A 27,386-nucleotide genomic window follows, 5' to 3' on the forward strand; every position below is an offset into this window, starting at 1 on the left:
GCCAACTCCCGTATCTTTCAGATGCCAGAACATGTTACTAGTATTAGAGCACATTTGAAGGACTACTTTGTTTGTAACGAAGGTTCGTTAGACGACCCGATGGTTTTATGGTGTGCCCATAAGGCATATATTAGAGGGGTGATGATTAAGATATGTGCAGGGGAGAGGAGACGGAGGACACAGAAGGTTGACCAGCTGCTTGCCACCATAAAAACTCTTGAATCCCTCAATAAAGCCAATACTGATTCCCAATTAGCTCAACAACTTTCTAGAGCCCGCTCTGATCTCAGACTTATGCTCATAGACCAAAGTGATAAATATGTGCGTTCCCTGCGTATGTCCTTTTATGCCTCAGGGAATAGAGCGGGCAAATTTCTAGCTCAAAGGCTTAGGGGCATTAGGACTAAATCTAAAATACCATATCTCCTAGGGTCTCCAGACAACAGAAAATTAGTTAATCCACAGGAGATAGCAGAATCATTTGCCGAATATTATGCGGCACTTTATAATCTAGATAGAGACCCAAACACCCCCAATCCTACCGACGATGCTATTCAGTCGTTCCTGGCCAAAATTCGGTTGCCAAAGCTCACGGAGGAGCAGTTAACTCTCCTCAACTACCCAATAACGAGGTCTGAGATTGAAAAAGTCATCGGCACGCTCCCATTAGGAAAGTCTCCGGGTCCAGATGGCCTATCAAATGACTATTATAAGGTTTTTGGTGAGCAGTTGTCCCCAACGCTTCAACAGGTATTTGCAGCAGCAGTGTCCTCCGCCTCCTTCCCTAGGGAGATGCTTAAAGCATATGTTGTCACGATCCCGAAACCGGGCAAGGAGCCTACAACTCCGGCCAATTTTAGGCCGATATCTTTACTTAATACCGATGTTAAGGTCTATGCAAAAATTTTAGCGCTCAGATTACTCCCGATACTTCCATCTATCATTAACCCTGATCAATCGGGCTTCACTGCGGGCAGGCAGGCCTCAGATGCTACCAGAAGGGTCATTGACGTGGTCCAGTATGCAAAGACCTGTCGGACGCCTTCTCTGCTCCTATCTTTGGATGCGGAGAAGGCGTTCGACAGGATCCACTGGGGATACATGAAGCGGGTTTTGATGCAGTTTGGTTTCTCGGGCCCCATACTTTCGGCAGTGCTGGCCCTGTATTCTTCTCCCTGCGCACAGGTTTACACATCTAATATGTTGTCATCAGTTTTTGATATATCGAATGGAACGAGACAGGGGTGTCCGCTGTCCCCCTCCATCTTCAACCTCCTCATTGAGCCACTGGCGGAGAGGGTGAGATCCCCAGCCATCTCTCTTAGACAGGTTCATCAGACCCTGAAGGAGTTTGGAGATATCTCTTTTTATAAGGTTAATTCAACTAAATCCTTAATCCTGGGACTAGACATTCCCCCTCCCTTAGAGACCGCATTGAAACAGGAATTCCCTTATAGCTGGAGCAAGGAACACATTACCTACCTGGGAATCAAAGTAACGAAAGAATTGAAACAACTGGCCCCTTCTAATTTTTCCTCCTTGTTGACAAAACTTAAAACTGAAACCGCTCAACTGAATAAAACTGAACTGACCTGGACAGGACGGCTAGCTACCTTTAAAATGATTATTCTGCAACAGATTTTGTACATGTTTCGAACCCTTCCGATCCCCCTAGGGGAGGCTCATTTTGGTCCCTTTAATGCACTACTCAAACAGTTTATTTGGAGAGGCAAAAAACCGAGATGTGCCAAATCACTACTGGTAAAGCATAGACAGGCGGGAGGAATGGGACTGGTGGACCTCCGGGATTACTATAGGGCCTCACTTCTTACACAACTCAAACACTGGTTTAATCCTTCCTGCGAAAATCCTTGGGTGGCGCTGGAGAAGGCCCTATGCCCGACAGATGACCTAAAATTATTGCTTTTCTTAGACACTTTGAAACCTCTCCCTGTGCATACCCTTCCTCTTACTATCCGGGCCTCCCTGATGGCCTGGAAAACTCTTCTTAAACTTGCTTCGGAGGGTCGGGAAATTCTGGAATTACCTGTGCCGTTGGAGGTGGTTTCTTATATAGCTCTCAACCTTTCCATGGTTAAATGGCATAACAAAGGAATTAAATTTATTGCTGACTTATACACTGACCCATTAAATTTGATATGCTTCAGAAACAGTATGGCCTTCCCCCGTCAGACAGATATACCCACTACCGAGTGATGCATTGCTTGGGTTCCATAAAATCACGCCAAGTGCTTGTTCCTAAGGTTGCTTGGAAGTTCTACAACTCCAGTTTCCTAGCTAGAGGTGGAATTTCCCTTTTTTATAATCTGTACCAAAACAAGTTAGAATTTATTAAATCCCGCCCCTACCTATTGTGGGAAAGGGATATGAATACTACCTTTACGCTTCAGCAATGGAAAGAAGCTTTCCGAGCTATCTATGCCTCTTCCAAGTCCGTTAACCACTGGGAACTATCACAAAAGATCGCCCTTAGATGGTATCTCACCCCCTACAAAATATCTAAGTTTGATGGTGGAGGGTCCCCGTTGTGCTGGAGGCGATGTGGAGACATTGGGAATTTATACCACGTGTTTTGGAGCTGTAGGAGCCTGACGAGCTTCTGGAATTCCTTGCTCCGCGTTGTCTCCAGCGTGCCGGGGATCATAACTAGACCTAACCCCTCCTTAGCTATACTGAATATAGGTATAAACAACTTCCCCTTGGAATCTAGAGTAGTGATAACACACATTCTTTTGGTGGCCCGTACATTGATAGCGAAATATTGGAAATCCGACTATGCCCCGAAAGTATCCGAAGTCCTGGTTACTACCCAAACCCACTGTGCATATGAAACCTTAATTGCTAGTAGGCAGGGAAACAGAATGAGGATGGTTAGTAAATGGCAAGTGTGGACAGATTGGTATAAACCTGCTTGACCCTACTAAGGGATACTAATTGATACTAAGTGATAAAGATGTATTGTTTGGAGGGGATCACTAGACCCTGGACCCTTTACCCCCCTTTACCCCCCTTTTATTCTTTTCTTTCTCTTTTACCCCGTTTCTTTTCCCTCCCTCCTTTCCCCTTTCCTTCATTTTGACTATCCACGACCTCATATCATAGCAGAGAGAATAGTACTTATTATCGAGAAACATTGGAAAGCATGATATATAGTTTATAATAGCGTTTCAATGAGGTACTGATATCATATTTGTGCTCTGCCAATTGATATATGTATTCTTTTCAACTTAAAAGAATTGTACATTTTCTTGCCAACTCTACTATTGGTCATATTCATTTGTTTGTGCTTTTTTATTCATTCTTTCCTGTATATGTTATATGAAAAATCTCAATAAAAAAATAATTGAAAAAAAAAAAAATAAGCGCTTATTGCGATTTTTTTTACCAAAAATATGTAGAAGAATACGTATCAGCCTAAACTGAGGGAAAAAAAATGTTTTTTATATATTTTTGGGGGATATTTATTATAACAAAAAGTAAAAAATAATGATTTTTTTTCAAAATTGTCGCTCTATTTTTGTTTATAGCGCAAAAAATTAAAACCGCAGGGGTGATGAAATACCACCAAAAGAAAGCTCTATTTGTGGGAAAAAAAGGACGTAAATTTTGTTTGGGAGCCATGTCGCATGAACGCGCAATTGTCAGTTAAAGCGACGCAGTGCCGAATTGCAAAAAGTGGTCTGGTCTTTGACCAGCAAAATGGTCCGGGGCTGAAGTGGTTAAGGCATGATCTATAGCACAGTGCTTGTGCTGTGTAATTTGCCCCTTCCTATTTTGTGAAATACCTAATTGACCCTGACTTTTCCTGTGTTCCCGTCTGTGCTGACCACAGTAATCAAGGCTGCTGAGCCCTGATACCATGGTCAGGTTATGTGCCTTCGTTATCCCTCTCTCTGCTGTGAGTCTCTTTCCTCTCCAACTCCCTTCCAGCCTCAGCATGATAGCCGCTTTCCTCCCTGCCCCACCTGCTGCTATTCATCTGCAATATGCAGCAAATATACATGTATTCTCTCTGTATTATGTGACTATTAACTATTGTGTACTGTATTGTGTATGTGTATGGTCACGTGATCCACCTCTGCTGGCCGGCTGACATCACAGGGATATCTTGGCCCCTCCCACTGCTCCATAGATCAGGGAATAAGAGCGGAGGGGGATCACGTGACCACACAGCGGCAGTGTGAAAAAATCTATTTAGCCTTTTCATAAAAAACAAAACAAAAAAACATACACAGTAGTTAAAAGAGAAGCATGGGGTTGGGGTTTTTTGCAGATTTATACCTACCTAGGTGTATTCTGTCCCCCGCCGGCTCTAACACTGGGAACCGAGCAATCTAACACCGCAGATCGCTCGATTCTTGGGGCTCCCTGAGCAGAGAACTGCTGACTGTCGGTCACCACTCTGCTGTGCCCCCTCCTTGATCACTGGGGTGCTGGGCTGTGGAAGGGACGGGGGTGGTCGGCTCAGGCTCCCAGAGGCTCCCTGAGAGGCTGAGCTGGGTGCCGGTCCAGACACATGGGCCGATCCCGACCCAAGTGTCGTGATCTTGCCCGAGCCTGGACTGGCTCTGTGACATCAGCAGACAGCCGACTTCAGCCCCCTGTCTGCTGAAAACGGGTCACAGGAGTGCAGAACAAACTTTTTACATACCTTCTATGTGCCCTAGCGGTGATCTGTGTTGATCCACTGCAGGAAATCACAGGTCACCGCCTTGAGAACGAGCCCTGGTTATGTTTCCGGTGGGGTCTGCTGTTATGGCAGTGTGTTGTTACCTTTGTATCCCATTTTTTGCTCACATCAAGGTACACATCGAACAATTCGTCTATTTCTTGCACGGAATCTTTGGGAGTCGTGTGGATGGGGATGAGGACAAAATCCTTTACAGCTGAAATGAAAAAAAATGGATATCATATCACTAGGGGGCAGCAGTGACCACAGTTCAGAGTAGTGGACAGAATAAAAGATAATTGGTGGTTATAGATCACTCTTTTTTCCATAAAATAAAACTGTGCAATACGATAAAAAAAAAATATCCAAAATACCTACATAACCCAGTCACACCTTGTACAGGCGAGGCAGAAGGAACGGCCTGGTGCAAAATTTGTTTGTTTTTGTTTCATTCGTTTTTTTGTGTTTATTTTTTATTTTTCGGGCCATTGGTTATGATTGTATTTCGTAAATTCGAAAATTCATGAATTCGTAAATTAGAAAATTCTAAAATCTGAATATTAAAAAGAAATTCTGAACATTCGAAAGAATAACTAACTAATAATAACTAATTATTAAATCATAGGTATTGGAATTTCCTTTCAAATTTGGCTGTTAGTAAACGTAACGCATATGAATTTATCCGAAGTTACGAATTATCCGAAATAATGAATGCCGCATCTAAACTAATGGAACGTAACAAATTAATAATAATAAATAACAATAATAATAATAAACGTTTTATTATTATTATTATTTATTATTAATTCATTCCGTTCCATTTGTTTAGATGCAGCATCTAAACAAATGGAAAAGGCTGTTTTATGCTGTCTTCTCTGATCCTCCCCTTCCTGCATTGTCTATCTGGGGAAAGCCAGCTAACACAAGCATAGCTCCCAACTGTCCCTGATTTTGAGGGACTGTCCCTCATTCTGAACAAAGTCCCTCTGTCCCTCTTTCCTTTTCATATGTCACTCATTTTGGTCTGATCTATATAGTTGTATATAAAATGCATTATTTATCGATCAAAAAGTGTTTCACGGTGCTAAACTTTTCATTTACTTTCTACATTGCTGCATTTGTAAATTTCAAAAGCCAATATAAAGGAATAGTAGTGGTAAAAAAGCACTTGTGGGTTTAGCCAATCATTTTCTTTAGTACAATTCTCCTTTAAGGGGGCGTGGCAGGAGGTGTGTCCTATGCCTGCATACTTTTGCTAATAAGTGTACCTTATTCCCATTTCAGAAAGTTGGGATGTATGCACAGGCAGGGTAGCCGACCTGCACTTGCTTAGTTGTGTCTTTTATGCTGGAGAGAACATTTACTTTGTTCTCAGAGATAGCAAGGTCACATGATATTGACATCACACACGTGGGCGTGTATACAGGCTGTAATGGAAATCTCCTCCTACCCGAACTCTCAGCACTGGAGAAACTCTGCAGTTTATCACTGACTGTGGTATACAGATCAGCCGAAAAGGTATATAGTGGTAATGAACTATTTTCATATTACTGGGTCTAGTAACACTTTAAAAATAGGAATCTGACTCTCCCTTTGCTGTAGCATATAGAAAGAGGCCTATTCCTTATTGTATTTGTTGCCGACTACATTACAGTAATAAATTAGGAAGGTTCATCTAGGCTTTAAAGTGATTGTACAGGATTGTTTTTTTCTTTAAAAAAAATAACAAACATGCCATACTTAGCAGCACTGTGCAGCTCATTTTGCACAGTGCGGCCCTCATCCTCTTTTGGGTTCCCCCGGCGGGTCTCGTGGCTCCTCCCCACATCAGATAACCCCCTAGGAGAAGCGCTCTCCCGAGGGGGTTACCTTGCGGGCACGCTCCTGAGTCCAGCATTTGTGTCCACAGACACGAATGTCAGACTCGGCCCAGCCCCGTCATTGGATTTGATTGACAGCAGCAGGAGCCAATGGCTGCACTGCTATCAATCTATCCAATCAAGGGCTGGGACCCCGTAGAAAGAGGGACAGTGCATACCCGCCGAGGAGATGAAGGGGCTCAGGTAAGTAAAATGGGGGTCTGGGGGGCGGTGACTGCCAGGCTTTTTTTTTCACCTTAATGCATAGGATGCATTAAGGTAAAAAAACACGAACCTTTACAATCCCTTTAATTACGTGTCTCTGTAACTCAGTAAGCATTTTTTTTCAGAATATTTAGGCCCCATTCACATCTTGCAATTTGGGATCTTGGGCAGAATTGCTGTGATCCTGCCTGCAATCTCAAATCGTGACAGAATGAGCAATGCGCTTTTAAGTGCTATTACTTTTTAATGGCACTCCAAATGTAATGCGATTTAAAAACGTGCTATGCTTGTCGCCAACGAAGGACCATTAACTTCTTTTCAGGATGCAAACTCACAAAGGGCAGCGTATGAAGTAACTGGGTTGCCTTATATGCAACACACAAAATCGTGCGCAAGTCGCTCAACTAAATTCACGAGAGGGTACGCTTGTTCCCGCTACACAAAATGTAAGTGCAGCTTTCATATAAATCTATAAACAGCGTAACTTTGTTGCTTTTGTACTTTATATTGTAAATGAACCTGCAGTAATAGGTAATACATGTAGTGATAGTATTACAGTATAACAATAGTAATACATATTACATAGATATACAATAGTAATACATATAACATATATATATATATATATATATATATATATATATATATATATATATATATATATACAATAGTAATACATAGTAACAATACTACATTTATGAATGTACATTAAGACTTTATTTTCACATACCGGTCTTTTTTGATTCAAATCTGATGATAAATGGTTCACGTGCAAAGGAATCCTCGTCGCCCTGCTGCATGTCAGCATATTGATACTGTTCCTTTACCTTCACCAAGTCTCCCCTGCAACAGCAATCACATATAACATGTAACCATGGATGGTTATTATGGGTTTTGACATCCTAACATTACTCTGTATAAACAGGACATTTCATTTCAGATGGAATAGAGAAGAGTTAGGGCATTTTTCCGGTTTCTTTTGCTGTCTTTGTCCCATTTGGCAAGATTTACCCTCCCTTCCTGTGTCATTGACAGTGTGATTGAAAAGCTTGCAGCTGCAATGCAAACCAATCACAATAGGACCCATGGGGACCAAGGAAATTCAAAGCAGGCCAAGCAAACCTCAGAGCTGTCATCTATACTATACAGTTGACCGCGTACACACAACCGGACTTTCCGGCAGACTAGGTCCGACAGACTTTCGGTGGAGTTCCGACAGACTTTCCAAGCGAATGAACTTGCCCACACACGAAGTCCGTTTGAAAGTCCGTTCGTTTTGAACGTGATGACGTAAGACAGGACTAAAAAAGGAAGTTCAATAGCCAGTAGCCAATAGCTTCCCTTGCGTCGTATTTGGTCTGTTGGACCAGCATACAGACGAACGGTTTTCCCGATAGGAATTGAATACGTCGGACAGATTTGAAACATGTTCTATTTCTAGGTCAGTCGGATTTTTTAAACGAAAAACTATCGGATTAGCTCACACACGATCGGATTGTCCGACGGACTGATTCTGTTGGACCTAGTCTGCCGGAAAATCCGGTCGTGTGTACGCGGCATTAGGGGTCCATTTATAAAACATTCGTTGGATGAATGTCACTCACAAAATAGCTTCACTAGAGCAGTGGTTCTCAAACTCAGTCCTCAAGTACCCCATGTTTTGGGAACTTCCCTTAGATAAAATAGTTCTTATCAACACCATGGGGGTTATTTACGAAAGGCAAATCCACTTTGCACTGCAAGTGCACTTGAAAGTGCAGTCACTGTAGATTCGAGGGGTACATGCAAGGAAAATAAAAAACTGCATTTTAGCTTGCACACGATTGGATGATAAAATCAGCAGAGCTTCCCCTCATTTCAGATCTTCCCCTCAGATTGATAGTGATCTACAGCGACTGCACTTCCAAGTGCACTTGTAGTGCAAAGTGGATTTGCCTTTTTTAAATGTCATTAATATTGATTTAAAGCAGCTGTGCACAGTAAAGAAAAAACAGAAAACCTGGCCCGTTCGGGGTATTTGAGGACTGAGGTTGAGAACCACTACACTAGAGGACCAATAGCAGTGTAACCAGTAGAAAACCTTATTGAGATCACATATCAAAAAAACAACATTTAGCCATACATGCACAGAAAGTCCTCAATTCCCCATTAAAATCAAGGATTGACACCGTTGTCACCTTAAAACCACTTGAGACCGGGCTACCATCACATACAAGCATGCTTTTCAAAGTGTTCAACTACGAAACACTGGCGGTTTAATACTGCTTTAACCCATTCATGAATGGACACATATAAAACTATATCACTTACCGGTATATAAACAAGTACTGCTCTTTATAATCACCTCTTCCCAATGGTTTACTTATAATGTACTGGTATGAAGCTCCTTTCTCACCCGTGCTGTTCAAATAAATAAAAAGTACATAAATACGTGCTAAAACAAGGCACACAAAGAATTAAAGTGGTTATAAACTTCCCCCCACAACTTTGTCCCATGTAAATCAGCATAAAAAACCCTAATGAACACTGCTTGTAGATATCTCCTTACTTGCTTAGTATTGTTGTAATCCTTTTGCTTCTTTAGAATGACGTCACTGTGCATGCCCAGATCTCCCCTGATTTACAGCACAATCTGTGTACTTGTCTATCTATTATCACAACTTCCTATGGCACAACACTGAAATCCCACGAGACTGCATAATCACTCAGAGTTTCCTACTACACCCCATGTGACCATGTGACATCACATGCAGTGTAAACCAGGGCATCAGACAGCATTACTGCAGTCTTATCAGCTGAAGCTGATAAGTCTGACACAGGCAAACACTAGATAATCAGCACAAGTAAATACTATGAAATAAAACAAATCAGCTATAAACAGGGAAGCAGGGTTGCCATAGAAACTTTGTATTGAGAAGGAGGCTTGGTTAACAGTACAGGAAGTGCTCAATGTAAGGGCGGAAATACACTCCACTGTGGACTCAGAAAACAATACTTAAGATGGCGCTGCCTAACCCCTGGAAACAAGTTTTTTTTAAAGTTTCTTTAAACAGTAAGCAATATGCGATTTGGACTGGATTACAGTGGCTATAGTGTGATAATTACTTATTATCGCCTAGAGGCGATTCAGTTCGCATTGTGCACTATACAAGTATTTCATTCATTCATTTAATGGACTAAATGAAAAGAAGAATCAGATTGGGAGAGTTTACTTCCTCTTTAACTTGGCATCCAAGGAATGTATTCAAAAAAATGTAGCAGAAAAGGCTGCAATTACTTTTTAAACACAGTTACAAACACAGCACTGTAGGCGTATTCAGGTCCCCAGTGTTCCCAGTAGCCCCCTACATTTCCCACTGGCCAAAATGAATGATTCCACCATGAACTGGCAAATAGCACAATAGCAATGCTGTATATTACCGTATTTTTCGGACTATAAGGCGCACGTAAAAGCCTAAATTTTCTCACAAAATCGACCGTGCGCCTTATAATCCGGTGCGCCTTATATATGACCTGTTGACATGATGGCAAGCACCGAATTCGTTTTCTTCACTTGGGCTTTAATAGTATCTGTCAGATGGGCGCGCATGGAGTCACAGATCAATAGGGATGGAGATTCGTGGAAAAAGCCACCCGGTCTCTTACCGTAAACTGACGTACCGTAAACCTCTCTCAGGTTGTTCTACTGCGTGACTGATAGCGATGAGTTTGAAATCCGCTTCGTAAGCATGTCTCTTAACAGGAGCCATTTTTGGGGCAGCGGGTATACCGTAGAAAATGAACGAATGAATGTGCACACCTCCTGACTAAGATGGCCGTAATGCTCACGAAGCTGCACTGCTTGGATTGGGCATTACGGCCATCTTAGTCAGGAGGTGTGCGCATTCATTCGTTCATTTTCTACGGTATACCCGCTGCCCCAAAAATGGCTCCTGTTAAGAGACATGCTTACGAAGCGGATTTCAAACTGAAGGCTATCAGTCATGCAGTAGAGCATGGAAATAGAGTAGCTGCGAGAGAATTCAACATTAATGAATCAATGGTACGAAAGTGGAGGAAGCAAGAAGATGCCCTGCGCCAGGTAAAGAAGACCAAACTGAGTTTCCGAGGAAACAAAGCAAGATGGCCACGGTTGGAGGACAAAATTGAACAGTGGGTTATTGAACAGAGAACCGCAGGTAGAAGCGTCTCTACTGTCTCTATTCGACTCAAAGCAACAGCGATCGCACGCGACATGGAGATCAACGACTTTCGAGGAGGTCCCTCTTGGTGCTTCCGTTTCATGAAAAGGCGGAATCTCTCTATCCGCACAAGAACCACTATGTCACAGCAACTGCCAAAGGATTACAAAGAAAAGCTGGCCATTTTCCATACCTACTGCAAGAACAAGATCAATGAACAGAAAATCCGACCAGAGCACATCACCAACATGGACGAGGTCCCCCTTACCTTTGATATCCCTGTAAACCGTACTGTCGAGAGAACAGGGACCAGTACGGTATCTATACGCACTACAGGAAACGAAAAGTCATCCTTCACTGTAGTTCTCGGTTGCCAGGCTAATGGCCAGAAACTACCACCCATGGTAATTTTCAAGAGGAAGACTCTGCCAAAAGAAAAGTTTCCGGTTGGCATCATCATCAAGGCTAACCCGAAGGGCTGGATGGACGAGGAGAAGATGAGTGAGTGGCTGAGAGAGGTTTACGTCAAGAGACCGGGTGGCTTTTTCCACGAATCTCCATCCCTATTGGTCTGTGACTCCATGCGCGCCCATCTGACAGATACTGTCAAAGCCCAAGTGAAGAAAACTAATTCGGTGCTTGCCATCATTCCGGGTGGATTAACCAAAGAACTGCAGCCACTAGATATAGGTGTCAACAGGTCGTTTAAAGTTAAACTGCGAGCTGCGTGGGAGCATTGGATGACAGAAGGCGAACACACATTCACCAACACAGGGAGGCAACGCCGGGCGAGTTACGCCACTATCTGCCAGTGGATCGTGGATGCCTGGGCGAAGGTATCAGTCACCAGTGTAATCCGAGCTTTCAAGAAGTCCGGAATTATCACTGAACAGCTAAGTACCGGTACCGATGACAGCAACGAGCCTGACTCGGATACTGATGAGAATGATGAGAGGGATACAGGCGTGCTTGATGCCGAAATCGCCCAATTGTTAAACTCAGACACTGAAGACGAAGAATTTGATGGATTTGCGGGAGAAGAATAAAGTGAAAAAGTGAGTGTCTGGTTTTGTACGGTATTCACCGGTAACTGAACAGTGTTAAGAGTTATTGAAGAATAAAGTGAAAAAGTGAGTGTCTGGTTTTGTATTTAATTGAACAGTGTTAAGAGTTATTGTTATAGACCATTTTATGGTTATTGCTAAAGAGTTGAATAAAATTTGACTTACAGTACCGCATCCGAGTTGTGTTTCATTAAATGCGCCTTATAATCCAGTGCGCCTTATAGTCCGATGCGCCTTATATATGGAAATATCCATTATATTAGCCGGTCGTTGCTAGTGCGCCTTATAATCCGGTGCGCCTTATCGTCCGAAAAATACGGTACATTGATTACTTCTCTTTGCCACCTAGTCAAATCCAGTTCCCTGGAACTTCTTGCACTTGTTTAAACCTGTGTATTGGAATGTGTGAGTGACGTTTATTTTTACTATCAATGAACACTTGTGTGTTGTAGTATTTATTCAGGCATGTGTGCTGTCATGTGATGTGGAACCATACCTCAATAAACAAGACTAGAGCCAGCCTGTTATAACCAAAAAAGACCATTTACAGCCATTAAAAGTGTGGGAAACTTACACCAGAAAATTTTAGGTACTGTTTTTAAATCTTTACTTTTAAAAAAATCTAAAATTTAGAATTTTCTGAAACAGAAAAGTGGTTCTTCGGCCTGTTTGAAAATAAAATAAAAGTCAGCAGCTACAAGTACTGTAGCTGCTGACTTTTAATAAAAAGAAATTCACCTATCCAGTGGTCCAGCGCCATTCTCACCCAAACCAGTCGTTCTCCTGTCTCCAGGTCCCCGGCACCGGCATGTTTACTGTGGGCAGCTGGCTATGATTCCATGCGGCTTCACAGCCTGCTTCCCACTGTGCATGTACGAACCGCATTGCACTTTGTAAATGGTCCTGCAGTCTCCTGGGACCTGTGATGGTGGGGAAGAGAACTACCGATGGATCGCCGCGGCATACCGCCTGGAAGTGGGAGCAGGTAGCTGTCAAAACCAAGTACCCCCCCCCCACACACACACACACACCAAAAGTGCCAAAAATATGTAGCTTCCAAGGACCTGATGATGACCCCCAGAGCCAGGGAGAACTGGCATTCCTCCTTAGGGTGCAGGTAACTAGGCATGGTGGGTGTGGTATTAGGTGAAAAGATTGGGCGCCAGTCACGTTTTGTAAAAATGAACAAGGAGACTTTTATTTCTCTTAACAGGAATGGTGGGAGAGAGGGTTAGGGCACAGGACACTCTTAAGCAGATGCAATAGCAATTAGGCAAACTCCATAGACAAAAATAAAACTAGGCAGACAGCAATACAGATAAATGGCCTTTAAGCAGAATGTATCTTGTAGCAACCGCTGCCTCCTATAGCCACAGCTTAACTCACAGTATCCCACTGTAGATCCTTAAAGTGGTGTTGCCACCAAAAAATTAAAAGCTGCTTAAAATTCGTAAAAAAAATGAAAAAAAAATAATTGGCAAAAAAAAAAATTTTTTACTCACCTCTAAATACCAGTTGCTAGGGGGTCCTTCGTAGTCTGCCTTCTTCATTGCCCAGGCTGGTGACATTTCCCCTCGCGCCGCACATTCACCTGGGACCTGTTACGTGTCCCAGGTGACTGTACGGCATATCATGGCGCCCTGCGCCGCTGGCGCGTGCGCAGTGGGTGCCCGGCTGTGAAGTCACAGCCGGGTGCCCATAGTATGCATGACGGCGCCGTGAGCGGAGCGGGGAACGAGGGGGGGCTTCGTTCCCCTGCATCGCTGGACCCTGGGGCAGGTTTTTTTTAGGGGGTACCCCACTTTAAGCTTAGCTCACCATCTCTCTCTAGACTTCTCTGACTCTCAGATCCCTGCTGGATCCCTCGAGTAAAGGTTAAAAAGGCTGAACCTGTAGATATTCCTTTATTTTTGGAGGTGGGCCTTGGGCTAGGGGAAAATGAGTAGCCAAAATGGCAGATTTCCTCCATGTTGCCGGTGTCTGGTACCCTACGTTGTTCCTTTTTGCAGGAAGATGGTGGGAGGTGCCCTGGGCCAGCCTGATCATTGCTGGTGGCAAGTCCTGCTTACAAACCAATGTCTAGGGCTATGCAAAGCTTAACCACTTGCCAACCACGCCATAGCCGAAAGATGGCTACAGCGCGGTCGTGTTTTCCTGGGTGGACATCCATGGATGTCCTCCCAGAATGTTGCTCTCGCGCGTCCCCTGGGGTGCACTCCCGCAAACATCCGACCGTGACCACCGGGTCCGGAAGACCAGGCGCATCATGGATCGCGGTAAACAGCCGCTGGTAGTGGCCGTTTACCATGTGATCGCTCCGTCAAAAGAAGGAGCAATCACATGTAAATAAACCGGCGTCATGTCATGATGCCGGTTCCTCCCTCCCCTCTCTGTACCGATCGGTACAGTGAGAGGGGAGAGGCGGAGAGATGGCAGCAGCGCTGTGGCCTGGATGTGTAGTGCCCACAGCGCTGTTCAGTGCCAATACTGTGCAATGCTCTGCCATACTCTGCAATACTCTGCCAATACTGTGCAACACTGTGCAATACTCTGACAATACTCTGCAACACTGTGCAATACTATATTCGCCAATACTCGCCAATAAATTTTAACAGAAACAAAGAATTTTTTTAATTTATTTTTTTACCGAATTTTCAGTCTTTTTTGATTGATAGCGCAAAAAATAAAAATCACAGCAGTGATTAAATACCAGCAAAAGAAAGCTCTTTGTGTGAAAATTTCATATGGGTACAGTGTTGCATGAGTAATTGTCATTCAAAGTGTGAGAGCACCGAAAGCTGAAAATTGGTCTGGTTAGGAAGGGGGTTTAAGTGCCCAGTGGTCAAGTGGTTAATAGTCTCAGTGGCTTAGTGGTTAGAGCTTCTGCTATGCAGCTCCAGGCTCCTCAGTACAAATGACAATCAGGGCACTGTCTGTTTAGAGTTTGCATGTTCTCCCTGTGCCTGTGTGGGTCTCCTCTGGGTACTCCGGTTTCCTCCCACACTCCAAACACATAGTGGTTGTTAAATTGGCCCTTGTATGTATGAATTTGAGTTAGGGCCCTTAGATTGTAAGGTCCTTGAGCGCTGTGAGTGTACAATATACTGTATATGTATAGTGCTGCACAAATTGTAGCTGTATATAAACACCTGTAATAGTAATAATAGTATTTTAATCTCAACACTTACCTGTTTAGCTGATCTACAAGCATTTTTGCAGCTTTCTCCTTTGCATCAAAAACTTCCAGGAATACAATGATATCATACCGTGCTGCAATCTGCAAATAGGATGGAGATTGTTATTTCATCATCTTTGGCCTGCCACTAGGAACTTTGTACAGGATAAACACCAGAAGGACCAAAAGTGGGCTGCCATGTGTATACTCATACACAGCCAGATCTATATCTCATAGCATTTTATTGCAAGCGAATCGGAAACTATAGGTCCCCAATAATTGCAGATAAATCGCATGTCGATCGATCAACTTGGGTACATTTAGACTGCCTATATATGGTTCGAATCTCAGCTGGTATGGAACCGTCTGTGGCCAGATTTAGTTTCCAGTAGAATAGCTCACAGAGACTCATATTAAAGTATATCTATGATATGATGGGTAAGGTGTGGAATGGTAGAAGAACCACAAAACAACAACAGTCAAGCTTCTGAGAATAAAGACATTGTACCCTCGGCTTTAAATGTCTGTAAAGTCAGGCATTCTACATGAGTTAGAAAGGGTCAGCCATGTATAGCTAAATTAAACATTATGTCGACGTGGCTATACAATAGGGTCAAGCCCATGAAATCAAATGTGTGGTATTGACTGTATTTTGAATTATGGAGTTGGGGGGAGGTCAATATCGTAAAACAGGGATATGCAATTAGCGGACCTCCAGCTGTTGCAGAACTACAAGTCCCATGAGGCATAGCAAGACACTGACAGCCACAAGCATGACACCCAGAGGCATGATGGGACTTGAAGTTTTGCAACAGCTGGAGGTCCGCTAATTGCATATCCCCGCCATAAAACATGAATATGTATTAACCACCCCAGTAGCCTATCTCTAATCAGCTGTAAAGGGGATACACCTGGTACATCCAGCCAGACATTCCATAGTTTTGTAAATTTGCCAAGACTGCCTGTTAGTATAGTTTCCCGAACAAGGACATCATTAACTGCTTTCACCCATAAGGCATGTGTTGGAGGAGCTGGAGAGGTTCACTTTTGGGCTATAGGTTTTTGAGCTAAAAACAGCAAGCGGGAGAATTGCTGTGTATGTATGTGGAGTGGATTTTTATTAATGGCTGTAGAGGATTAGAGCTCAAGCATCCTCCCAGACTTCTTGCATGTCTGGCATTTATCCCTTATTGCATACTGTCCTAAACGTTAGCACTGCTAGGTTCAATGTTCAATGGCGCCAATGGTGGAGATCGCTAATTGGAGTGTTCTGACGAGGAGGGGAGTCCCGCTGTCAGAACACAATGGCTCAGCAGGGGAGATCACTGTACTAACTGACAGTTTTTGTTCGCTCAAAAAACTCATAAGCCTCGTACACACGATCGGATTGTTGGCCAACAAAACCGTGGAATTTTGTCTGAAGGGCGTTGGCCCAAAATTGTCTTGCATACACACGGACACACAATTGTTGGCCAACAAATATGGACGTAGTGATGTACTATGTGTTTTCTTCAGCTTTTTAGCGCCACTCTATGGCCTCCTTCTGCTAAGTTCGTGTTAGTAGATGTTTGGGGAGTGTTGATTTGCGCTTTTCTTTTCGTGCTTTTCATTTAGCGCTTTTAAGTTCGCGTTTTTCATTTCGTGCTTTTCAGTTAGTTTCTGAGCTCCCCATTCGTCAACCAGCCATGTTGCGGAATCAGAGGAGAGAACATGTTATTTATTATTGGCTTTGGAGTTATTGCTTTGACATTATTTTTTTGGTTGAATAATGATTTGATTTTCTATATTTTTGGATGCATAGAATGCGTTTATGGTTAAGTTCTAGTGGCAGATAGCATGTCTAATTTTATTTGTTTTCTTTTTTTAATGCACAATAAAAAAAATTGTGGAGAATACTTGGCTATGTGTTTTACTTCAAATGACAGTTTGGGAGTAGGCAGTTACATAAAAAAAAATACAATGTAAAATTAACAAGGGACACCGACATAGTTGTATCTTTGATCTTAAAAAACTACGGGATAATGGTGTTCTGTTAACTTGCCCAAATAAAAAAGCAAAAAAAAAGCATATTAATATTATTATTGGGATCACTAGAAATATAAAAGCCTTTGAAAATTTGTTGCAATAACTCTATCAGTATCACCAGCAAAGCAGCTTCATTATTATCCCATTAAAGAAGAAGAGAATTGTGCGCTGCATTTCGAGATTTCATAATTTGCCGCGTCACGAATGTTAATTCTCCATTACGAACGCAAGTTTACAAGACCGACCGTCTCCGGCTCGTCCTTGCTTCCGAGCATGCGTGTTTGTACTTTGGACTTTTGTCCAACAGACTTGTGTACACACGCTCGGAAAATCTGACAACAGCCCGCTGTCCGTGGAAAAATTATAAACCTGCCATCCAACATTTGTCCACGGAAAGTTGGCCAACAATGGATCGTACACACGGTCGGATTTTCCGCCAACAGCCTGTCATCACACATTTCCCGTAGGAAAATCCGATTGTGTGTATACGAGGCTTTGCAATCTAATTAGAAAACTAATTTCTTTTACAAATTTAGATAAGTGAGGCTCTGTATTATTATACACAGGCATTTGTTTTTGTTAAACTCACCTTTGTGATCATTGGAAACACCTTGCAGTCTTTACATTTCTTCAGCCCGAACCTCCTGACATTGAATGAAGCAATCTTCATTCTTTTAGTCCCTCTAGGATTAAAACGACACAGACAATCCATTTTTACTTTACTCGTATTGCTAAAAACCACACTTCGCTCTTCTTCTTCCTTCGCGTGACTTTATTACTGAACTGAAACTGAAAACCAACTATTCCGCCACAATAGAGATAAGCAGAGCAAAGTTAGCTCATGAAAGTACGGCAAGGAAAATGCAATGTCATTCCTTTATGTACACTGTGAAGGGTCTCTAAATTACAGGGCGGTCACTATAAAACAATTGCATTGACAAATAGATCAAAGATGGAGACAAATGAGAATTTAATGTTTCAATTGAAGATGATGTAATACGTGTTTTTTTTCTAACCACACAGCCAACTTCCTGTTCACTAATCCCACACAAGATAACATTAGGCAATAGTTTTTAAAGACAGCGTAAAGGAAATATGGACCCCCCCTTGCTAACCTCCTTTTAAACATGTTAGTTTCCTGGCTGTCATGCTGATCCAATAGCTTCACTATTTTTGGAGATGCCCATGTAGAAAAATTGACATTAATGGTCAATGGACAGCCCATGTTAATAAAAGCCCCATCTATCATGGTAGCTTGTGGAAAAGACACAACCCATGTAAGGCCATTTACTGTGGTTATAATAACAGCAAAAAGCTGCGCTAACTTACCTATTTGTGTATTCAATAAAGAAACAATCTAATATTATATATAATAGTGAAAAATAGAGTCCAATAAAGGCCAATTAAGTAAGAGGTGAATGAAAACTGTGATTGTACAGACACCACCAACGCGTGATAAACCACATAGATTGCATGCTTACCAGAGGCAAGCTTAAAGCGGAGGTCCACCCTAAAGTGGACCTTCCGCTCATTGGAATCCTCCCCCCCTCCGGTGCCACAATTGGCACCTTTCAGGGGGGAGGGGGGTGCAGGTACCTGTACAGTACAGGTATCTGCACCCACTTCCGGGATAGCTCTCTGCGTAAAGGGGCGTAGATTACGCCCCTTTCCGAAAGTCCCCCGCTGCCTGCTGGGAAACACACGGATCCCAGAGGCAGCGGGTCCATCCTTATTGCGCAGCGCGACTCGCGCATGCACAGTGGGGAACCGGGAAATGAAGCCGAAAGGCTCCACTTCCTGATTCCCATACCCAAGATGGCGGCGGCAGCACCCGAGAGACGATCGAGAGATCGGCTTCGGGTGCCGACATCGTGGGCGCGCTGGGCGGGTAAGTGTCCTTATTTTAAAAGTCAGCAGCTGCAGTATTTGTAACTGCTGGCTTTTAAAAAAAAAAAAACGGCGGACTCCCTCTTTAATTGAAGCCTGTATAAATCCAAACATCAACCTGGTAATAGCACTTCCACAGACCACCTGGATATTATTCATAGTTAGTAAGGATGAATAAAGACACTAGTCCATCCAGTTCAACCTGAGTGAGTGTCTACCCCTATCCCTGTACATTGCACACATTGGTCCCTGCCCTCAGCCCACAATCCAAGGTCCTCATTCATATACTAGGGACAATTTTGGACAGAAGCTAATTAACCTACCTGCATGTCTTTGGCGTGTGGGAGGAAGCTGGAGTACCCGGAGGAAACCCACGCAGGCACAGGGAGAACATGCAAACTAAGGGCAGGTAGTGTCGTGGTTGGGATTTGAACCAGCAACCCTTTTTACTGCTAGGTGAGTGCTAACCATTACACCACTGTGCTGCCGCCACTACATTCATGCAGCAAGAGACGTTTCAGATTCAAATCACTGGCATCACCCTTCCTTGATCAAACATCAATGATAGCCCAGGGACAGCAGCGACCATTCGGAGCACACCTCCGTCATAGGTTCATAAAGATGAAGAAAAGACTGGCCATAGTGTGAATCCGTAGGATAAAATTTAATAGAAATAAAAATAGCACTTACATGTATATAGTAAAAACAAACAATTAAGAATTCTTTGGCCGGCAGCATACACCCGTTCACATACAGGTCGCGATGATGTCAGCGTGTCAGGGGAGGTTGATGCGAAGTAACTCAAAGTATTGTTTAAATACATCCAACATGTTTCGGCTGGCAACAAAACTGCTCTTCATCAGGGTATAGAAGAGTGGAATAGGCCTTAAAATAAACTATAACCAAATGGATCTATATTTGATCTGGTACAAAAAACAACTTTTGGATTTGAATTATAACAACATAACCAGCAGCAGCAGCTGGTCATTTATATGTGACTGTATTACAGACAAATACACTTTGGACTGGGTTTGGCGCCCATATGCATGTCTTTCCCTTGACCCTATGAATGTTTTAAGTTTGTGTTTGTTTTCTTTTGTAAAAACGAATGGTCATGTTCCAGAATGTGAAGAATCTTGCAGCCAGCACTTGCATAGCTTAGAGCCATTTGATAGCACGCGAGACACAGATCATTCTTGCGTCAAACTGGTCCATATCGGACTGAGAAACACCCTCTTACTGCTGCCTTTAGTCAGCTTCAAAATTGATTTATGTTCTGTAGCTTTTTAGGCTGCTAGTTAAAGTGGTTGTAAACCCTTACAAACCACTTTGACCTACAGGTAAGCCTAGATTAAGGTTTACCTGTAGGTCCAAGAAATATCTCCTAACCTATACGGTTTAGGAGATATTTACCTGAAGACTGCCACCGCTGTCTACGGCGCATGCACCATAGACAGCGGCGCGCAGGCGCACTGGGTAAGCCGCAGATCGCGGCGATATGCCGCGAGTGTCGGCTCCCGTGCGCATGCTCCGGCGAATCACAGCGCTGGAGCAGCTTTACCTTTGTAGGGAATCAAAGAAGAAGTAAACCCATCATGGTTTACTTCCTCTTTAAAGGATAAGCTCACCGTTTTTAGGGTGGAACATGTAACATGTTCCCAATGCTGCAGCCACTGCCCGATACCCTCCCTGTGATAGCAGTACAGGGAGAAGTTCCCCATACTAGCTGTCAATGTTTAAAATCAGCGCAGCTGTGCGGGGCTCCGCCCACATGGCCGCTTCATTCATACACAGAGTTCTGTGTACAAATGAACTACAAGTCCATACATCCAGGGGGCACGCTAATATACAATTACAGACATGGAGCAGGAAAGGGGGTGCCTGACCAGCTTGCTGCACCTTTGTTTATTAAGTGGAACTTCAGTCATTTTTTTCATCTTTCCATCTATTAAATCTTCTGCTCTTGTTGTTTTAACTTTGGATAGTAAAATATTTTTTTTTCCTGCCAGTAAATCCCTTATACAGCCCACTTCCTGTTTCTTTTCTGATAAAAAGCCTAGGCTTATGACATCATGCACAGCTCTCTCACGCTCATGAAAGTTTGCCAGAAAGGGAGGGAGGGATGAGTCATAGGAGGGCCAATGAGAGCTGCAGAGCTGGAGGAGCATCTCTGTGCGTCTGTGTAAATCCAGGAAGTGAGCAGGCAGCAGCTTCAGCTGCCCACAGTTAAAATGGTTGCAGCCAGACACAGTGGAGGGAGATTGCTGCAGCATATTTGGCAAGTACAGAACCACAGCATATATAAAATAATATGCAAAGTGGTTGGAGGGAAGCTTCAGAATGGCAAAGATGTTTTTATTACAAATTATGTGGGCAGACTGCATAGCTCCCAACTGTCCCTGATTTCGAGGGACTGTCCCTGATTTGGAGCAATGTCCGTCTGTCCCTCATTCCTCCTCATTTGTCCCTCATTTTGCTCTGATCTATATTGTTTTTATCTTTCAAAAAGTGTTTTCCAGTCCTAAACCTTTCATCCAATTTCTAAATTGCTGCAATTGTACATTTTAAAAGCCAATATAAAGGAATAGTAGTGGTAAAGAAAAAAGCACTTGTGGATTTAATGAACCTTTTTTTGGTTAATTCTCCTTTAAGGGGGTGTGGCAGGGGCGTGTCCTATGCCTGCATACGTTTGTTAGTAGGTGTTCCTCATTCCGATCTCAAAATGTTGGGAGGTCTGAGACTGCAGTTCCTCTTTAAGCATTATAGTCAAGCTCAGTAACTAATAGTTAGGTGTGAGAGGGCGGGATTTCCTTTGACTTTTCTGTCAGTGTTTGCATATCTGAGTGCCCTGAATTTTAAGGGTCCCGAGGTTCCCTAGGAGGTATTGGCAAATTTCCACAGGACACTGCTCAATACGACTACTGATTGGTTCCCTTTTTTCCTTTTTAAAGGGTTTGTTTTAAATTCTCAGTGAAATGTCTTCTTGCACCTTTAAAGCAGAACTAAGCTCTTTAAATCAACATTAAGTATTTTAATCATTATGCTGCTAGCATTAGTAAACCGATATGAAGGTATATTATATTACCATGTTCTAAACTTTTTTTTTTTTTTTACATTTCTTCAGTTACTTCCTATTTTCTTGCCCAGGCCAAAATGATGTCATACATCTCAGGAGTCTTCATGAGCATTTGTTTTTTCTGGGGGAGGGGCTTTCTCAGCTAAGCACACTCTCTTACTTGCATGCATGCTTGAGCTAAGGGCAGATGGATTCCAGGAAGTAAATGTGATCTGCCCTTATTCAAGATGGTCGCAGCTAGAAATGCTAGGGGGGTGTTTTTCAAAGTGAGTTCTCAACAAAATAAAGCATGGAGACGTGGATGGATGGGAGTTTGCTTTCAATAGCAAAAATGAACTAAATTGTGTTTTTAGCTTGTGGTGCTGAGAAACAGTTTAGTTCTGCTTTATGTTTACAAGTCGTGATAATCACATCATGGTCAAATGAAATTTCTACTTTTTATCATACATTTTCTAAAGAAGATATAATAATGCTCAAAGCGATCAGGTTGTGTTTGCAGTTAGATAAGTGCAACAGCAAAGGTACTCTTTCATACCTTAATAGGAATCTATATTGTTTCTTAAATAGTTACATTCTTATATATTACAGTTCAATGCTAATATATATATATATATATATATATATATATATATATATATATATATATATATATATAATTTAATTATCTTTATTTAGGTTAGTGTGGATGATTGGGGCTCTTTCACACTGCTCTGTTGCAAAAATGCGGTTAAAAACACAAGTTTTTGCCACGTCTTTGCTGTGTTTCTGGCTCATTTTGCACCTATGAAAAAGGGATATGTGACTCAAAAGCGTGTGTTTTTGATCAGTATTTCTGTGTTCAGATGCATTTTCCAATAATTTCCATGGGGAGGCGTGTGTTTTGGTGTTTTTTTTTACTGCACAAAAAATGCAGCATGCGGGACTTTTAACTACTTGCCTACTGGGCACTTTCACCCCCTTCCTGCCCAGGCCAATTTTTCAGCTTTTAGCGCTCTCACTATTTGAATGACAATTGCACGGTCTTGCAGCACTGTACCTATATGACATTTTTATCATTTTATTCAGACAAATAGAACTTTCTTTTGGTGGTATTTGATCGCCTCCTGTATTTTTTGCTATACTAATGAAAAAAGACTGAATATTTTGAAAAAAAAATGTTTTCATAGTTTGTTGTTATACAATTTTGCAAAAGGGTAATTTTTCTCCTTCACTGATGTGCACTGACAGGCTGCACTGATGGGCGCTGATAAGGCCTCACTGGTGGGCACTGATGAGGCGTCATTGATGGGCACTGATAGGTGGCACTGATGGGCATTGATGAGACTGCACTGATAGGCAGCACTGATGGACACTGACAGGTGGCACTGATGGGCACTGATAGACTGCACTGATAGGCAGCATGATGGGCACTGATGGACAATGATAGGCGGCACTGATGGGCACGGACAGATGGCACTGATAGGCAGCAGTGATAGGTGGCACTGATAGGCACTGATGAGACTGCACTGATAGGCAGCACTGATGGACACTGACAGGTGGCACTGATGGACACTGATAGACTGCACTGATAGGCAGCATGATCGGCACTGATAAGTGGTACTGATGGACAATGATAGGCGGCACTGATGGGCACCGACAGATGGCTCTGATAGGCAGCAGTGATGGGCACTGGTGGGTAGCACTGATGGGCATTAATAGGTGGCACTGATGAGGCTGCACTGATAGGTGGCACTGATGGGCACTGACAGGTGGCACTGATGGGCACTGATAGGCAGCAATGATGGGCACTGATAGGTGGCACTGATGAGGCTGCACTGATAGGTGGCACTGATGGGCATTGACAGGTGGCACTGATAGGCAAAACTGATGGGCGCTGGTAAGCTGCACTGATAGGTGGCACAGATAAGGAGGCACTAATGGACACTGATTGGCAGCACTGATGGGTACTGATTTGCAGCACTGATGGGCACAGTTGGGACTGCACTGATAATCAGGACACTGATAATTAGTGTACTGATAATCAGGACACTGATAATTAGTGCACTGATTATCAGTGTCGATGTCCCTTTAACACAAGCTGGTTATCGGGTCTCTTCTTCCTTTCTCAGGCTGTCAGTGTGAGAAAAGAAAAGCCAATAACCTACTTGTGTTTACATCTGTGATCAGCTGTCATTGAACACAGCTGATCATGTGGTAAAGGGTCGCTGTGATTGGTCCTTTACCCTGATCTGTGATCAGCGATTCAGCTGAGTCTGAAGGACCTGACGATCGCAGAGTGCGCGACCCCCTGCTGCGCGGCAGCATGATCTAAGGAGGTTGTCCATGTACACCCCCTCCCCGGCAAAGTAAGCCTGCACTGTAGCCGTCTTTTGGCTATAGTGTGGGCGGAAAGGGGTTAAAAACTCAATTGACCCATAACTGACTGGTGTGAGGCGTTCCATAGGATTTAATGGCCATGCATTTTTCTTTTGCTTTTGTTAAGGCAACGACGGAAGAAAAGCTGATCAGTGTAAAAGGGCCCTTATTATTTATATTCATAAGTATAATTTTGTTGACCATTTTTAATAATAAAAATAATTTATATGGATTTCACCAGTTAATTGCCATCTACCATTGAGACAAAACCATCCGTGAGGTGTCAGCTGAGTGTATAAAAATGCATGCTAGGTGGAAACCTGTGTATAGGTAGATGCTACACTCTTTTAAAATACAATGAATGGCTGGAGGTGATGTCTGTCCATGAATAGGTTTTCAATCTGAATTCCACCTTTATCTTATCATGCCCTTGCCCTGGGGGGGGGGGGGGGGGGGGGGCTGGTACAGATCTGCTTTTACCTTTTTATTAGAACAGCCTTGTATATCATGTAGGAAAGGAAAGAGTAGGTTTTGAAAAAAAATTCTATATTTTTTACTTTTTGCTATAAAAAATATCCCCAAAAAAGATATATTAAAAAAAAGTTTTCCTCAGTTTAGGCCGATATGTATTCTTCTACATATTTTTGGTAAAAAAAATCGCAATAAGTGTTTATTGATTGGTTTGAGCAAAAGCTATAGCGTCTACAAAATAGGGAATCGTTTTATGGCATTTTTATTAATATTTTTTTTTCTACTAGTAATGGCGGTGATCAGCAATTTTTATTGTGACTGCGCCATTATGGTGGACACGTCAGACAATTTTGGCACATTTTTGGCACTATTGGCATTAATACAGCGATCGGTGTGACTAAAAATGCATCGATTACTGTAAAAATGTCACTGGCAGTGAAGGGGTTAACACTAGGGGGCAGTGAAGGGGTTAAGTGTGACCTAATGTGTGTTTCTTACTGTAGGGGGGCGTGGCTTGGCGTGTGACGTCACTGATCGTTGCTCCCTATGACAGGGAACAGATGATCAGCAACAAGCTCGCTAGGAAGCTCGGGGAGAGGTTTGTTTACACTTACCTCTGCCCGTTCTTCAGCTCTGTGACCCGATCGCTGGACACCGGCGGGGGGCGGGCACGGAGCTCAGGACCGGGTTGCGAGCGTGATGGCGGCGGCGCGCGCACGACCAATGGCTGGGCCCTTAAAGGGCAACGTACCTGTACGTGCTTGTGCCCAGCCGTGCCATTCTGCATATTCGTATATCGGCGTAAGGTGGTCCTTAAGTGGTTAAATCAGCTAATACATACAAGTATGCTGGGTTTATCAGAACATGCTGATTTATAACCCATATTTTTGGAGAGGGCAACATAAGGCCCCTTTCACACTGAGGCACTTCTAAACCACCAGTAAAACACTGAGCTCTTTTGAAGAGCTTTTCAGGCGCTTTTGAAGATTTTTTCCTTTCATTTTAATGGAGAGGGTCGTTTTTTCACCGCCCTGCCACTGCACTGCCCCAGTGTGAAAGCATTCCTTGGTTTTAATGGAAATAGGTTTTCGTGAGCTTTTCAGGCGCTTTTTTTTTTTTTGCGTGAAAGCACCTGAAAAACGACTCAGTGTGGAAGGGGTCTTAGGGCTCTTTCACACGGCCGATCCGTTCAGGTCCGCCAATCAGTTTTTCAGGTGGACCTGAACGGATGCTCCATAGACCTCTATGGAGCGTCGGATGTCAGTAGTGACACGTCCGCTGACATCCGACCCGCTCCCATCCTAAAAAGTGTGACCGAGGAAAAACCTACTTTTCCATCCGTCATCGGTTCGCGTGACAACAGACTCTGCGGTCCCATAGGGGAGAGCGGCGCTCTGACAGTTCCGTCCCTGTACAGTGTGCAGAGACAGACCTGTCATCTTCCTACAAGCGGCTCCTCCCCGTGTGAAAGAGCCCATATGTCGCGTACACACACGATCGGAATTCTCGTTGGAAAAAGCTCTGATAGTTTTCCCAACGGAATTTGGCTCAGGCTGTCTTGCCTACACACGGTCACACCAAATTCCGATCGTTTATAATGCGGTGTCGTACAACACGTACGACGGGACTAGAAAAAGGAAGTTCAATAGGCAGTAGCCAATAGCTTCCGTCTCATAGTTGAATCTGAGAATGCGTGATTTTTGCCGTTTTGGAATTGCATACACACGATTGGAATTTCCGATAGAAAGTTTTTCCATCTGGAAAATTGAGAACATGCTATCAATTTTTGGCTGGCGGAAGTTCGGACAGCTAAATTCCAATGGAGCATACACACGGACGCATTTTCCAATGAAAAGCTCTCATCGGTCTTTTTCTGTCCGGAATTCTGATCGCGTTTACGCGGCATTAAGAAGTTATAAATAAAAATAGATAACAGATAATAAAAATAAAAAACTTACTGACACCAATCTCTACCCTACTGACACTGTCCATTGCTCTACTGACATCTATACACATGCACAGACACGCCTATGTGTTTGAGCTTTGGGATGAACACCCTAATGCAGTGGACTGTGCACCCCTATGCTGAGTATACACAGCAGATTTTCAAACAAAAAGTTGTCAAAAAATGCTTGATAAATGTCATCCCAAAGAGTAGTTCAAAATATAGTTTATATAGCTTATAACATTTTATGTTGGAATGATGGACTTTACCGAAAAAGCAAAAATCGCATACATTCTTACAAATTTGTTCCTAAAGCCCCATACACACTATCAGATTTTCTGCTGATTTCTTCCATCAGATTTACCAAAACCATGTAATATGAGGTCAAACCTTAGGAGTTCCAATGTGTATGTAATCAGGCAGGCCCGTCTAC

At 43.0% G+C, this 27,386-nt stretch overlaps 1 protein-coding gene across 4 annotated transcripts in view; it reads right to left on the reverse strand.

Moving 5' to 3' along the window:
• Nucleotides 1–27,386, reverse strand: part of LOC143927637 (deoxyribonuclease gamma-like) — a 63,319-nt gene that overhangs the window by 15,849 nt on the left and 20,084 nt on the right. For all 4 annotated transcript variants that reach the window (XM_077451820.1, XM_077451822.1, XM_077451819.1 and 1 more), the window contains exons 2-6: nucleotides 17,809–17,902; nucleotides 15,208–15,296; nucleotides 9,085–9,174; nucleotides 7,505–7,617; nucleotides 4,795–4,907 (exon numbers count right to left, since the gene is read on the reverse strand). In XM_077451820.1, coding sequence (XP_077307946.1) covers nucleotides 4,795–4,907; nucleotides 7,505–7,617; nucleotides 9,085–9,174; nucleotides 15,208–15,296; nucleotides 17,809–17,902 — 499 coding nt within the window. The remainder of the gene's footprint in view (nucleotides 1–4,794; nucleotides 4,908–7,504; nucleotides 7,618–9,084; nucleotides 9,175–15,207; nucleotides 15,297–17,808; nucleotides 17,903–27,386) is intronic.

The sequence above is a fragment of the Lithobates pipiens genome, unplaced genomic scaffold (genome assembly GCF_037356315.1).
Source record: "Lithobates pipiens isolate NorthernLeopardFrog02 unplaced genomic scaffold, aLitPip1_a1.2 Scaffold_23, whole genome shotgun sequence".
Lineage (NCBI taxonomy): Eukaryota > Metazoa > Chordata > Amphibia > Anura > Ranidae > Lithobates > Lithobates pipiens.